Source organism: Panthera leo, chromosome A1 (assembly GCF_018350215.1).
Source record: "Panthera leo isolate Ple1 chromosome A1, P.leo_Ple1_pat1.1, whole genome shotgun sequence".
Classification (NCBI taxonomy): Eukaryota; Metazoa; Chordata; class Mammalia; order Carnivora; family Felidae; genus Panthera; species Panthera leo.
Genome location: NC_056679.1, coordinates 117026010 through 117040975, shown reverse-complemented (window position 1 = coordinate 117040975; position 14966 = coordinate 117026010). Strand labels below are relative to the sequence as shown.

Here is a 14966-nt window from a genome sequence, read left to right as displayed (position 1 = left end):
ATTTTTGAGACAGAGAGAGACAGAGCATGAACAGGGGTGGGGCAGAGAGAGAGGGAGACACAGAATGGGAAGCAGGCTCCAGGCTCTGAGCCATCAGCCCAGAGCCCGAGGCGGGGCTCGAACTCACGGACCACGAGACCTGACCTGAGCTGAAGTCGGAGGCTTAACCGACTGAGCCACCCAGGCGCCCCTTAAGGAATTTTTCAAGAGAGTCCTCTTTTTGTGCTTATTTCATAGATGCAACAACTTATCTGATCATATTAATTTTAGGGTTTTTTTTCAAGTTTTCATCTCTGAAATCTTTATTTTGTCCAATTTACCTTTTTTCCTCTTTGCCTGGTTTTTGTTTCAGTTTTTCTTTTTAGAAGCTTTCTTCAGGGGTATCATTCAGGTGTCTGTTCTTAACTTAGTTTGGTAGCCTAAGGAGTTCAGTGCTAGCTCTAAGCATGTTGGCAGGGCTTGTCCATTTTGATGTGTGCTCTAAGGTGAACTGGAAGCACTTGTGGTTGGGGAAACCCTAGTGTCAGTCGGAATAGGTCTTTGCCACTTGGACTGGTTAGATTCTTCAACTCTATAAAATCTCCTACTCAAAAGGAAAAGGTATAAGTTGAAAAGGTAAAGGACTGATGGAGGAAGACGAGTGGATATCTGCATCACTCAGAATATGATAGGTAATGCTTCAATATCAAACAACCCTTCCAAATCTCAGAGGCTTAACACAATGAAGGTTGATTCATTTCTCACACTATATATCCTATACAGTTCAGCATGGAGTCCTCATGGTGCTCAGCCAGGGATCCAGGCTTCTGGAGACTCCATCTCTACCTATGCTTTCAGGATCACTGTATTGGAGAAAGTAAATGTGTTAAACCATGTGCAGTCTCTGAAAGCCTTAGCCCAGAAGTAACATATATCATTTATTCTCACATTTTATTGGCCACATGTAATTTAAAGAAGAAACACAATTAAAATTCTGCCATGTGTCTGAGAACGGAAACATCTGTAATTGGTCCCAATGACTCTCATTGCATTTTAACAATCCGTCAGCATACAATGTTTAGATGGTCATTTATTTCTACTACCCATATGACCCCTGCTCTCAACTTTGCCAGTGGAACCTCTAATATAATGACTCTCCTTTTTTGTGGTGATGAGAAATCAAAATTCTAGAATTAATGCTAGGATCAGAGAAAGAGGTTGCTCATTGACTACATTGGGGAAAAGTTATCTGCTGTAGATTTAACCACTTTTCACGCAATTTTAATGTGACCCTCCATATTTGGCATGCTATCATCATTTCCATAGTATGTAGGGCTGATGGCTCTGATGCTTCTGAAAATCCTGCAGCCTCAACAGGATTGGTTCTCAGCTTTTCACACTTCAGGATTTGGTAGTTGGTTTGTCATTCCACTAAGTCATTCATTTACTTTCCACCTACTAATATTTTTCCCTGTTGTCCTCTACCTTGTTCTTTCCATTATTATAAGTTTCTATTTTTGAAAATATCTCTTTACTTTCATGTTAGTGCATATTTAGAGGAAGCCAAATTAAAGGTATATGTCCAACCCACCAATTTAACTCAAAATACCCTTGAATTTTTCAAAGAAATAGACTTATGTTTTATTGGTGAAATCTTCTGTGGTTATTATTCTACTTAATTAATTTACTTTTATTCCTATAATCAATTCATTTTTAAAAATTATTTTTCTTGGGGCGCCTGGGTGGCGCAGTCGGTTAAGCGTCCGACTTCAGCCAGGTCACGATCTCACGGTCCGTGAGTTCGAGCCCCGCGTCAGGCTCTGGGCTGATGGCTCAGAGCCTGGAGCCTGTTTCCGATTCTGTGTCTCCCTCTCTCTCTGTCCCTCCCCCGTTCATGCTCTGTCTCTCTCTGTCCCACAAATAAATAAAAAAACGTTGAAAAAAAAAATTAAAAAAAAAATTATTTTTCTTAAATCTTGAGCTGTTTTCTTTGTAAGACATGCATGTAAACCTCATAACTTTCTCTGTTCCTTCTTTGGTTATCTTAAATATCATTTTGTTAAAGAAGCTTACTATAACAGCAAGAATTATGTTCTAGGTAATTTCTATATATAAATATGTTCTCTATAATTTCAACCTGATATTATAGAAGAAACCATAACAACAATGGCTTCTCCAAAATATAATTTTATTTTCTCTTATAAAAGGATAGTGGCTTGAAATGCATTCAGTGCTATCTGGGATAGTCACTTTCCATCTTGTTGTTTTATCACCTTCAAATCATGGCCTTCACTTTACAGTTCAAGACCGCTGTCTAATATCCACCCTTAATAGCTCCATTAAGACCAATAAGTAGGAGAAAGGGAAGGCTTTGTCTTCATTTTTAAAGACTACTTCCATGAAATATTCCATGGCACTTGTAGTCATGTCTCAGTGGCCATAACTTTGGTACAAGACCACTTCCAATCACACCAGAAGTTGGGAAATATAATTTATAGCCCACATATCCACATGAGCAACTAAAAAATGAGAGGTCTATTAGTAAAAAAAAAAAAATAAGGGGATAACATATATTTGGGTGAAATGAGTAGTCTATGTCATACCCACTCAAACCACACCTATAGTTCCCATTGCTCACTAGAAGCAGATAGGGTCAACTAACTTGCCTGTTTGGGTTGGTTATTAGAGGAGCATATGATTGCATTTCTACATATTGGTGGTGTGATTTGTAGCCAAAAGAATTTTTGTTCCACTGAAAACTTAGCCCCAAAGCAATAAATGAATTCATTTGCTGAGACAAGATTCTCTTTGAACTAATGATGCTTCCTCAGTGGGCTCTTGGCAACTGTCATCCATTCCTACTTCTTTTTATGATTTTTAAAAAATTCTGGGTCTAGATATCTTAAAATTTAATTTTAAGGACTCTGAATTATTATTCTGGATGAAAATTAGGTTTTACCAATGAGATGGCTTCAGATGATGAGCCTGAGAAGACAGGCAAAGGTCATCTACCCACTGTCAATGCTATTAATCAGCAAGGTCAGAGAGATGTGAGTGCTTGCAGCCAAGTCAGCATTTCTGTGTCGAGCCATCAGTTTCAGAAGTAATTGGAGGCCATTGTGGCAGCTAGACACTAGGTTCCCCTGAATTTTCACCAGTTTTAGAGGTGATGATGGGAGAGGACATTGTAGGAGCAACAGTTTTGATAGTAGCAGTAGCAGTGGCTTCCTGATTTCTATACTACAAAAATGGTAGTATGGCTTCAAAACCAGGAGTTAATTGCAGGCTCTCTCACTTCTGCTTGTCCAGTTCTTCTGATTCTGTAAGCATCTAATACCTTCTAGCAAATATCTGTTTTTGGTTAGATATACATAAAGTGGTTTCTATTTTTTTATTGTGCTGAATTCTGAATAATTCACCCAAAGTCACCCAAGGTCAAAGTCAAAATTGCATGCCTTCACTCAAATTATAAGGAATAGGAGCTTGTCAGAGTTTGTAAAGGAAAAGAAGTAAGGTAGAAAATCATCAAGCAATTAAAGTGTTCCCTTATGCTAACACATCTTAGTTGGTTCAAAAATAGGGCAGAATAAAAAATTACAGGTACATTCCTGAGAAACTAAGGATAAAAATGTTTAATAATCTAATTATATATATAATTAGTTGCATATATGTGTGTGTATATATATATATATATATATATATATATATATACAGTCTGAAACTGAATCTTAGACTCTTTCTCCCCTTATGTGTAATACAATAAATAAAATTAGCTTAAATTTCATTATTTGTGAATAAATATGGAAAGTGCTCAACATATCATACACTTTACAAGATGATAGTTGGCTCACATATTCTAAATGATAAATCATTCTTTTTTAAGTTTTATTATTTATTTATTTTGAGAGAGAGAGTGTGTGTGTGTGCGTGCACACATGAGTGGGGGAGGGGCAAAGAGAGGGAGAGAGAATCCCTAGCAGGCTCTACACTGTCAGCATACAGACTGATGCAGGGCTTGAACCCATGGGCTGTAAGATCATTGTCTGAGCCAAAATCAAGAGTCGAACACCCAACCACTGAGCCCAGGCACTTGTAAATGATAAATTGTTAGGTGAATGAAACAAATGTCAAATAGTGTAAACAGTACATGAGCATTTTATAAAAATAGGTAATTTTTTTGTTGTAGTTTATAAGTTTATAAAGCCAGATGATAAAATAACACACTAATTCATTAATTCAATAATTTATTCAACTCTCATTCGTCTATATTTACTTCAGTATGTATTTTCCTAAATGTAATAGAAAAAGAGCTCTCTCCATGAGATTAAAGTTTAGTAAGGAAAGGAGATCATTTGCCTGGGCAGGGTACCCAAAGAATGAAACACCGGATTCAAAGAAAAAAATAGCCTCATATATCATTGGAATGATGGCAAAACTGAATCTGCAAATTGAAACAACATTAGGCAAAACTCCTCATTTCTGAAATGGATGGTATAGATAATTCAGATGACTTTCCCATGGAAAACAATAAAGAATAATGGACAAGACTTTAAAAAAAAAACTACTTTAAAAATATTGAAGAGCTAGGGGTGCTTGGGTGGCTCAGTAGGTTGAGTGGTTGAGCAATTCCCTCTTGATTTCAGCTCAAGTTATCGTCCTGGAATCAAGTCCTGCCTCCAGCTCCACACTAAGTGTGGAGCCTGCTTAAGACTCTCTCTCTCTCTCTCTCTCTCTCTCTCTCTCTCCCTCTGCCCCTCTCCCCACTCGCTCGCTCTCTCTCTTAAAAAAATTGAAGAGCTAAAAACACAGTAGAAAACACAATGGAAAAAAAGCCCAATTTTTGATGGAAGCTTGTAATGGAGGAGTAAACCATTTGTCAGAACAACAAAACTCATTATTCCCTCAGGGCAATTAAAAATATTTGCCCTTGGACTTTGATTTGAAGCTATTCATGACATTAAATATAAATCAAGACTCAGGGTCAACCAAATTTGCAGCATATTCTACAAAGATCCTCCCATTTTAAGAGATCCCCACAGGGCTATATCCACTATATATACATATGTTGATACAACGTAAACATAAACAAATCTAAAGATGCTCCCTCACCCCAACTTCAGGAAACTATATGGAAGTGCTCCTGATGTTAAGTAGAGTAGAAAAAAAGAAAAGATGCCTGGGAAATTATAGCTACAGACTGGTCTTCATGTGTGTTTAATTTTCAATATGCATATGTTGAGTTGTGAGAAACATCAAGCCATAAAATTGGTTTGCAGTGGTTCCCTACTGAGAGTGATTTAAGAATCCTAGCTGAACCCAATGGGTTCAATGAAAATACATTTTGAAGGATGAAACATGCAACCTAGGCTTTGAGGACATCCTACAAATAAATTTTTCAAGGGCAATCAACCATATGAGTCACACAAAGAAACAAAGATAAAACCAATAAGAAAAATCAGTAACAATACAGCAGAAATAGGCGCATACAAACTTCAGCTATCAGAAGTATCAGGTTTAAAAACTAACTATGCTTACCATATGTAAATAAATAAATGCTTGAACATATTTGCATGAAACAGAGTGAAAGGGTACACTGACTTTGAAAACATAAAAAGTCTAAAAAATCATGGGGATTATCCTTTAAAAATACATTGTAAATACTATAAACATTGAAAAGGTACTATATATAACAAAAAGTATAAAGTAAGGTGAGGGGGCATGTATTAGAGGATGCCTCATTTTTTAGCAGGCAGTTAAGTGATGCTAATATCTTACTATGCATTATATTCTTGTGTTTTAACCTTATAGAGATTATTTATTTAAGCTTAAGCAAAATCTATAGTTGCATATAATTTTTGCTTTATTACATTCAGGTGAAACATGATAGTTTTAATTATGAATCTATGATGAGCACTGGGTCTTGTAAGTAATGAATCACTAAATTCTACTGAAACTAATATTACACTCTATGTTAACTAATTAGAATTTAAACAAAAATCTGAAAGAGAAAAAAATTTTCTGTTTTCTATTCATATTGAATATGTTTGAATCATGTAACTTTCTATTATTTTAAAAGAATGAGAATCATTATTTACATACCCAAATCATTTATTTTGAAAAAGTAATCATAAGTCTACCAACATTTTTTCTATTTAACAGGGATTGAATTCTTTAAAATTGTATCAGATGGTATAGTCCAAAGAGATCAATTTTGAAAGACAATACTCAACTTAGACGACACCCAGATAAAATATTAGTTCCTTTGAGGCAAGACAAAACACTACTACAGAAATCTAACAATTTCTAACGTGACAAAATTTTTTTGTATAAATGAAAAGTATAATTCATTTGTATAAATGAAAAGTATTTTTAAAATTGGAAGTCATGATTTACAATACTCTATGCTAATGATAATCAGAAAACACAATTCTCTTAGCCATAACAAGATATTAGTGAACAAGCTCAAACATCAGGAACCTGAAAACATTTCTGACCTCCAAAAATCTTACCCCCAAAAAACAGATACACCATTTCTCCCCTATTGTATGAACATGCAAAATGTGAGCTGGCTAAAAACACCACCACCACCACCAACAAAAACCCAGAGATTCAGAATGTAAAATACTTCAATAGGATGAAATACCTATAAATATGACAATAATTTTTGTGTGAATATGTAGTTCTTTATGTGAATGAACAGGTTGCGAACTAATAATACATTAGTTAGTATTATCATATATCTCCCCTTAAGGTGAGATGCCTAAGTGAACCCAAAATTATTTGTAAAATTAGCGTTTTCCTCGGCGTCCCTACCAGCTGCTTCACCCACGAAGTTGGGGAAAATGGGCTTGAGAAACTTGAACTCACTGGTCCCCGAGCCTCCCCGAAGACACACCTCGTACTGGTAGCTCTGGGACAGCGTCCCCGCGCCGCTGACGTCCACCAGGTGGCCCGGAAAGTGGCCCTCGGGCCCCGAGCAGCGACCCGCAGACGCCGCCCGGCTCCGCCTGCACAGCCGCACCGCCACGAACACCAGCACCGAGAACAGGAAGAGCGACGACACGGACGCCAAGGCCACGACCAAGTAGACGGTGAGCGGGTCGGCCCGCGCCTCGACCGCCGCCACCTCCGGGAGCGGCAGGTAGGGCTGCGAGAAGCCGTCCACCAGCAGCACGTGCAGCGTGACGCTGGCCGAGCGCGGCGGCTCGCCATTGTCCTTGACCAGCACCACCAGCCTGTGCTTGACGGCGTCGCGCTCGCTCAGCAGCCGGGCCGTGCGCACCTCGCCGTTGTGCGCCCACACGCCGAACAGCCCGGGCTCCGTGGCCTTGAGCAGCTGGTACGACAGCCAGGCGTTCTGGCCCGAGTCGCCGTCCACCGCCACCACCTTGGTCACCAGGTAGCCCGCCTCGGCCGCCCTGGGCACCAGCTCGGTGCAGGGCGCAGAGCCGTTCTGCGGCGGGTACAGCACGAAGGGTGCGTTGTCGTTGTCGTCCAGCACCAGCACGCGCACCCGCGCCTGGCTGCTGAGCGCGGGCGAGCCGCGGTCGGCCGCGCGCACGCCGAACTCGAACGCCTGCAGCGCCTCGTAATCCAGGGACCTGAGCGCGAACAGCTGCCCGTTGTCCGCGTTGATGGACACCAGGGAGGCCAGGGGCAGCTGCGGGTCCGCGGGCGGCAGCAGCGAGTAGGTGACCTGGGCGTTGGCGCCCGAGTCCCTGTCCGTGGCGCTCACGCTGCCGATGTGCAGGGCGGGGCTGTTGTTCTCGCGGACGCGCAGGGTGTAGGTGGTTTGGCTGAAGGCGGGGGCGTTGTCGTTGACGTCGGAGACCGTCACGGTTATGTTGTGCTGCGTTTTCAGCCTGGGGGTCCCCAAGTCGGTGACGGTGATGGTGATGTTGTACTCGGCCTGGCTCTCTCTATCCAGCGCTCTTTCAGTCACCAAAGTGTAGAAATTTTCTACAGTAAGTTTCAGAAAGAAGGGGAGATGGTCTTGGATGGTACACATCATTTTGCCATTTTCCCCGGAGTCTGGATCTGAAATTCCGAAAATCGCGACGACGGTGTCAGGGGTGTTTTCTGGGATATCACTGATGAGTACTGACATCGTCAGTTCGGGGGCGTTGTCGTTTACATCCATCACTTCTATGGCTATAGTGCATTTTCCCGAAAGACCCCCACCATCTGAGGCCTCAATTTCCAAACGATAAGATCGAATTTCCTCAAAATCCAACGGTTTTTTTAATCGAATTTCCCCCGTGACTGCGTTTATTTCAAAGGCCTGAATCACTTGATTTGAGGATTGGAAAAATGAGTAGGATAACTCTCCATAGGTCCCAGCATCTAAATCTGTAGCAAACACGGTAATGACGAGGGAACCTACAGGGCTGTTTTCTGGGACCTGGACCTCATAGAGCAGCTGAGCAAATTCAGGGGCATTATCATTTATGTCCAGGACTACAACGAGAACCTGAGAAGTCCCAGTTCTCGGCGGTGACCCACCATCCAGCGCCGTGAGCGTTAACCTGAGCTCTGACTGCTCCTCACGGTCCAGCGCTTTGTCCAGCACCAGCTCAGGGTATCTCCTGCCATCACTGTGATTTAGAGTGAAAAGGTGGAAATAGGAGTTGGTGCTAATAGTGTAGTTCTGAACTGTGTTACTGCCCACGTCTAAATCTTGAGCTATTTTCAAAGGAAATGCAGTCCCTGGATGGCTGCTTTCCGAGATTTTCAGGAGGATTTCATTTTCCAGGAATTCTGGGGCATGGTCATTTATATCTAGTAGCTGTAGTTCACCTTGAATAAAGTGCACTGGGCTTTTTAGTAACACCTGGAAATGCAGTATACATGGATCTGTGTCACTGCACAACTCTTCCCGGTCCAATTTTTCTTTTAGGATCAAATTCCCACTCTTCTCGAGCTGCAAATACTGTTGATTCCCTTTGGAAAGAATCCGGGCGTCCCGTGCCTCCAGCTCCCCTAAGCCAAGCCCCAGATCTTTTGCAAGGTTGGCCACATAAGAGCCGCTTTCCCTCTCTTCTAGAACCGAATATTTAATGGTCATACCGTCCACCTCCCACAGAATTAATAGTATTAATACAATAATAATGGCGGTCACTTGCCTTTTCTGTGGCGCTTTGGGTAGCGGTGTTTCCATCGTTCCTTAGCGTCCAAAAGATGCAGTTATTTAATCACAAAATAATTGCTGTGCAGCCAACTCCGCTATCTCGGTTCAATAATCTTGAGTTAGTTCTTAACACTGATGGATATGGCGATAGCTGCCTCTCAGAAACCTACTATCCCCCTAATGGTGTAAAACACTTCCTTTTTGAGCAGCTAGAAACTGCTCAGCTATTATGGTGCCTGCAGAGATAGTTTTTTACTTTCTTAGCCTGCAGCGCCACCAAGCGTCTTGCCTTACAACTTCAGGGTTTTTTTCCTTTTCAAAGCATCATGCAACAGTTAAAACAAATAGAAAGCCTTTTGGGTTATAAACTCTCTTCCACCCAATTGCAGGTAACAGGTAACTAACAATATTTGTGAGAGCAAAAGTAATACCTATATATCTATGTCTATATTCATCTTCGTTAAAGGTACAAGGTACAAGTTCAGTAACACAAAACTCTGCTCAAGACAAATTCACTTACCCATTTAACCAGTATTTCTCCATGCAGGCATTTTTCCAGCTTCTGGTGATTAAGTGGTAAAATAAACACAAAAGTTCTTCCTCATGGGTGCTTACATTCAATTACAAAAATACTAATTTGTTGTATTGTTGGAAGAAGTTACAAATTTTAAAATTTACTTTCCACTCCCAAAGTGAAATGTGCCTGTAACCCCTGAAAAAAATTAAAATGTGATTTCGTGTCAGTCTCCTGGACTACATAGCCTTTGGCAATTCTTTTTCCTTCATAAAATCACTCCATGCAATGCCCAGTAAGACTACGAGGAAATGGCTGTTTGATTTGTTAGAAATCAATATAAGTTCAGGATTCAGGCAGTGTCTTTTCTACAAAGATGAAGAAGGAAAAAAAAGTCAATGGAGTTAAAGATACACTTTCTGGGGAAGTGTTTTAACCTGTCAACATTGGACAGGGGTCCATCCCAGTGTATATCCCCTGGGACTATGGAAATGAGTATACCGAAAGATACCACAGCACCAACGAAAGCCAAGTGGTTGCAGTGACCTAGCAGGAAAAGTAGTTTCCCCCAAAGAAGAATGCTATTCCAAGGAGCAGGGGATAAATATCTAAGAATGCAAAACAGTAAGTGTTCCCTATACTCATTGAACCACCTAGTAATAATCCATGACAGTTCACTTATTTGGACACAAATCACAGCCAAATATAATTTAGTTAAGGCTAGTTCCATTTTAATTAAGTATAAAAATAAAATATTCACTCAGCTGTCACTTTAGTATAAATTGCCTGACTTTGATGGGAAGGTGAAATGAGAAATTTTTCTTAAAATACTACAAATAAAACCAGCACAAGACAAATACGGGCTAAACTGTGAAAGTAAATGATTTTATGGTTAATAAAGATAAATGACAGGGTGCCTGGCTGGCTCAGCTGGTTGAGCAACTGACTTGATCTCAGCTCAGGTTTTAATCACAGGGTTGTGAGTTCAGAACCTGCACTGGGCTCCACACTGAGCATGGAGCCTACTTAAAAAAGAAAGATAAATGATACTTATACAGCACTAGAACAGAAAATCCGACATTACCTAATAACATGACACTAATAGCTTACTTAGGTCTTGGCAGGTATCACATATAAAAAGGCTTTAGAAGCTAGGAGGAAGGTATTTTTCAATATAATTTGGATTTTACTAAATAATACATTTGAACTTTCAGATTGTTAGATAAAGACAAGGAGATGAAATATACTCTCAACATTTTATATTCTGTAATAGAGTTTAGGGTGCATGGAGGGTGTTTTCTGTTTAGAAAGAAAATAAAACAATGATGTGTAGTTTCACTTACTGACAAAGGTACTTCATTAGCATTTTTATGTATTCCTTGAAAATTAATTTTTAAAATTCACTATTGGAATGTTAATAACTTTCAACAAATATTTATTATGCACTTATAATTGGGTTGGTATTATTAAAAAAGACTATCATAGGCTTACATGAAGCTCACAAATTGGAGTTTAATGTACTGATACTTTTGTAAAGTTTATATGCATAGAAAAATGTATTGACTATTATGGTATGTTGAATTACCCATAAATATGAATGGCTATCCTCGCATTTAGCCATCTTTAGTATTTATCTTTAGTTATTCACACTGTGGCAGTCACCCCAAAATGAAACTTAAACAAGCAGATTAAATATCAAACATTCACATTTTATTCTTTTTTTTTTTTTTTTTTAAGTAGGCTCTATAACCAACATGGGACTTGAACTCACCACCCAGGTCAAGAGTCGAATGCTCTACCAACAGAGTCAGCCAAATGCCCCAAACACTCACATTTTAAAAATTTCCTTACATAGCTATAGTGATGACCATTGTCACTAATAGATATACAATCCTACTTAAGGACTTTGCATTACAATTTTTGTAAAATGAATAGAGTGAGTTTCAAAAATTTTAAAGTATTCAAATAAAAATTTACTTTTTATTCAGACTGTCAAAATAGTTGAGAGAAACAAAAATCTACTAACCATAGCATAGGGAAAATACTGTGTATACTCAGTATCTGATTTTTTCTCAATCTAAGGACGTGTCGTAAATAATTAAAATCGGACCATCAATAACATGTAACTTTGAGTTAAAAGAGATTTTCAAAAGAGCTGAATAGAATACTTAACTGAATAAGAAACTATCCCGAACCGTGGGGCTTTCCTCCATTTCCTTTCCAATGCCCTGGGGAGGGAAGTTCGGGATAATCGGCTTCAAGAACTTGAACTCACTAGTCCCCGAGCCTCCCCGCAGACACACCTCATACTGGTAGCTCTGGGACAGCGTCCCCGCGCCGCTGACGTCCACCAAGTGGCCCGGAAAGTGGCCCTCGGGCCCGGAGCAGCGACCCGCAGACGCCGCCCGGCTCCGCCTGCACAGCCGCACCGCCACGAACACCAGCACCGAGAACAGGAAGAGCGACGACACGGACGCCAAGGCCACGACCAAGTAGACGGTGAACGGGTCGGCCCGCGCCTCGGCCGCCGCCACCTCCGGGAGCGGCAGGTAGGGCTGCGAGAAGCCGTCCACCAGCAGCACGTGCAGCGTGACGCTGGCCGAGCGCGGCGGCTCGCCATTGTCCTTGACCAGCACCACCAGCCTGTGCTTGACGGCGTCGCGCTCGCTCAGCAGCCGGGCCGTGCGCACCTCGCCGTTGTGCGCCCACACGCCGAACAGCCCGGGCTCCGTGGCCTTGAGCAGCTGGTACGACAGCCAGGCGTTCTGGCCCGAGTCGCCGTCCACCGCCACCACCTTGGTCACCAGGTAGCCCGCCTCGGCCGCCCTGGGCACCAGCTCGGTGCAGGGCGCAGAGCCGTTCTGCGGCGGGTACAGCACGAAGGGCGCGTTGTCGTTGTCGTCCAGCACCAGCACGCGCACCCGCGCCTGGCTGCTGAGCGCGGGCGAGCCGCGGTCGGCCGCGCGCACGCCGAACTCGAACGCCTGCAGCGCCTCGTAATCCAGGGACCTGAGCGCGAACAGCTGCCCGTTGTCCGCGTTGATGGACACCAGGGAGGCCAGGGGCAGCTGCGGGTCCGCGGGCGGCAGCAGCGAGTAGGTGACCTGGGCGTTGGCGCCCGAGTCCCTGTCCGTGGCGCTCACGCTGCCGATGTGCAGGGCGGGGCTGTTGTTTTCGCGGACGCGCAGGGTGTAGGTGGTTTGGCTGAAGGCGGGGGCGTTGTCGTTGACGTCGGAGACCGTCACGGTTATGTTGTGCTGCGTTTTCAGCCTGGGGGTCCCCAAGTCGGTGACGGTGATGGTGATGTTGTACTCGGCCTGGCTCTCTCTATCCAGCGCTCCTTCAGTTACCAATGTGTAGAAATTCTCCACTGATGGTCTTAGAAGAAAGGGGAGATTGTCATCTATAGAGCAAACAATCTGTTGATTTTGTCCAGAATCTGCATCTGATACACTGAAAACTGCCACTATGATGTCTGGCAGGTTTTCGGGAATGGGACTGGTGAGTGAGGACATGGTCAATTCAGGAGTGTTGTCATTTACGTCCAGAACCTTGATGACCAAAGAGCATTTTCCTGATAGTCCCCCGCCATCTGTAGCCTCAATATCCACATGGTAAGATTGAAATTCCTCAAAATCCAAAGTCTTTCTCAGTCGAATTTCGCCTGTAATTGCGTTTATTTCGAAGGGCTGATTAATGTCATCTACCTGAAATAGGGCGTAAGATACTTCCCCAAAAGATCCAGCATCTAAATCCCTCGCTGAGACGGTGATAATCAGAGAGCCCAGGGAATTGTTTTCAGGGATTTGCGCCTCATATTGCTCCTGAGCAAACTCGGGGGCGTTGTCATTGATGTCCAAGACCAGTATCTGAATCTCCGTGGTTCCAGAACGCGGCGGAGACCCACCATCCAGTGCTGTGAGGGTAAGCCTAAGCTCGGGCTGCTCCTCCCGGTCCAAGGCTTTGTCTAGCACCAGCTCCGGGAACTTCCTGCCGTCGCTGCGAATGCGAGTGAGAACGTGGAAATGAGGATTGGAGCTGATTATGTAGCTCTGAAGACCGTTGCTACCAGCGTCTAAATCCTGTGCCATTTTCAAAGGAAATAGCTTTCCTGGTGTAGTAATTTCTGATATTTTTAGTAGCATTTCTCTGGTTGGGAACTCTGGGGCGTGGTCATTTATATCTCTGACTCGTAAAGCAGCCTGAAAAAACTGCAAGGGATTTTCTAGTAATACTTGGAAAGGTAGCACACAGGGCTCAGTGGAACCGCACAGCTCTTCCCGGTCCAGTTTCTCATTTAGCAGCAAATCATAAGTCTGTGGGTCAAGCTGCAAATGCTGTCTGTTCCCCTTGAAAACGACCTGAGCACCCCGCTCAGCCAGCTCTCCTCTCTTGAGTCCCAGATCCTTTGTCAAATTGGCCACAAACATGCCACTTTCTGTCTCCTCCAGTACAGAATATTGAATCGATTCTGAACCCACTTCCCACAAAATCATCCATATAATGAGGATAGTCACTTGCCTTTTATTGCGATGTACTTTTGTTTGCGCCATTTCTATTAGGTCTGATTCCAGAGGAAAAAATCCTTTTCCAGTCCCAATCACCACGTCCATCATCTACCCTCCGTAATCTCTTTGCTGTTGAATTTCGAATTTGTCTTATAACTTCTCTGGTGACGACTGCCTTCCTGAATACTTCTAACTTTGCTCTAGCTGTAAATGTGTCCTATATTTGAGGGGAGAGGGGGTCTCTGAATAAAATGGAGTCCTCCGAATCTGCAGAGCTTTATTCACTCTCTTAGCCTGCACTGCCACCACGCGTTCAAATTGATAACTTCAATATGATAACATACAGGCAATACTATTCCCCAAATCTGAGCGTTATAAAGACTTTGAGGTGGAGTCAGTGTTTCTCAAACCATAGTGTGTGAACCATATGCATAAATAATTACTTGGGAGTCTTGGGTTGTTTTTTTTTCAAAGTCAACTCCTAGTCTTCCCTCTAGATCTTGAATCAAATTCTCTGGGGGTGCTAACTGAAATCTGCACTTCAATCTTTGTCTTTAAGTGATTCTCATGCATACTAACGTTTAAAAATCACTACCCCAAGTAATGTAAATTTACTATAATCATCTTGTATTCTTTGGCAATGAAATTTATCTCTGACGAATAGTGTGATTTGTGAATTCAAAATGTACATTATTTGTCCCAACAAACAAATCAATAAACTACAAAATGTAAATGTTGGTTAGCAACACCAATTATAAAATAAAAAAACTATTTCTCTAAGTTATATGGCTCATAAAATGACATAAACAACAGACCTACTTTATTTTGTGCTTATACC

The 14966-nt window shown here is 42.1% G+C and overlaps 1 protein-coding gene across 3 annotated transcripts; it reads right to left on the bottom strand.

Annotated features, from left to right (window-relative positions):
• Nucleotides 1-759: 759 nt before the first annotated feature.
• Nucleotides 760-14960, bottom strand: PCDHB6 (protocadherin beta 6). 3 transcript variants are annotated; one of them, XM_042937323.1, is made up of 2 exons: nt 11924-14935; nt 760-842 (listed from the first exon to the last, which is right to left on the bottom strand). In XM_042937323.1, exons 1-2 carry the CDS (start codon nt 14234-14236, stop codon nt 840-842), a joined length of 2316 nt encoding a protein of 771 aa, XP_042793257.1. In that variant the 5' UTR covers nt 14237-14935; the 3' UTR covers nt 760-839. The 3 variants fall into 3 exon arrangements, with proteins under 3 accessions (XP_042793257.1, XP_042793265.1, XP_042793253.1); XM_042937331.1 differs by lacking the exon at nt 760-842 and adding an exon at nt 6097-8764 and having other exon boundaries at nt 13811-14934; XM_042937319.1 differs by lacking the exon at nt 760-842 and adding an exon at nt 14944-14960 and having other exon boundaries at nt 11581-14345.
• Between the last annotated feature and the right edge of the window lie 6 nt (nt 14961-14966).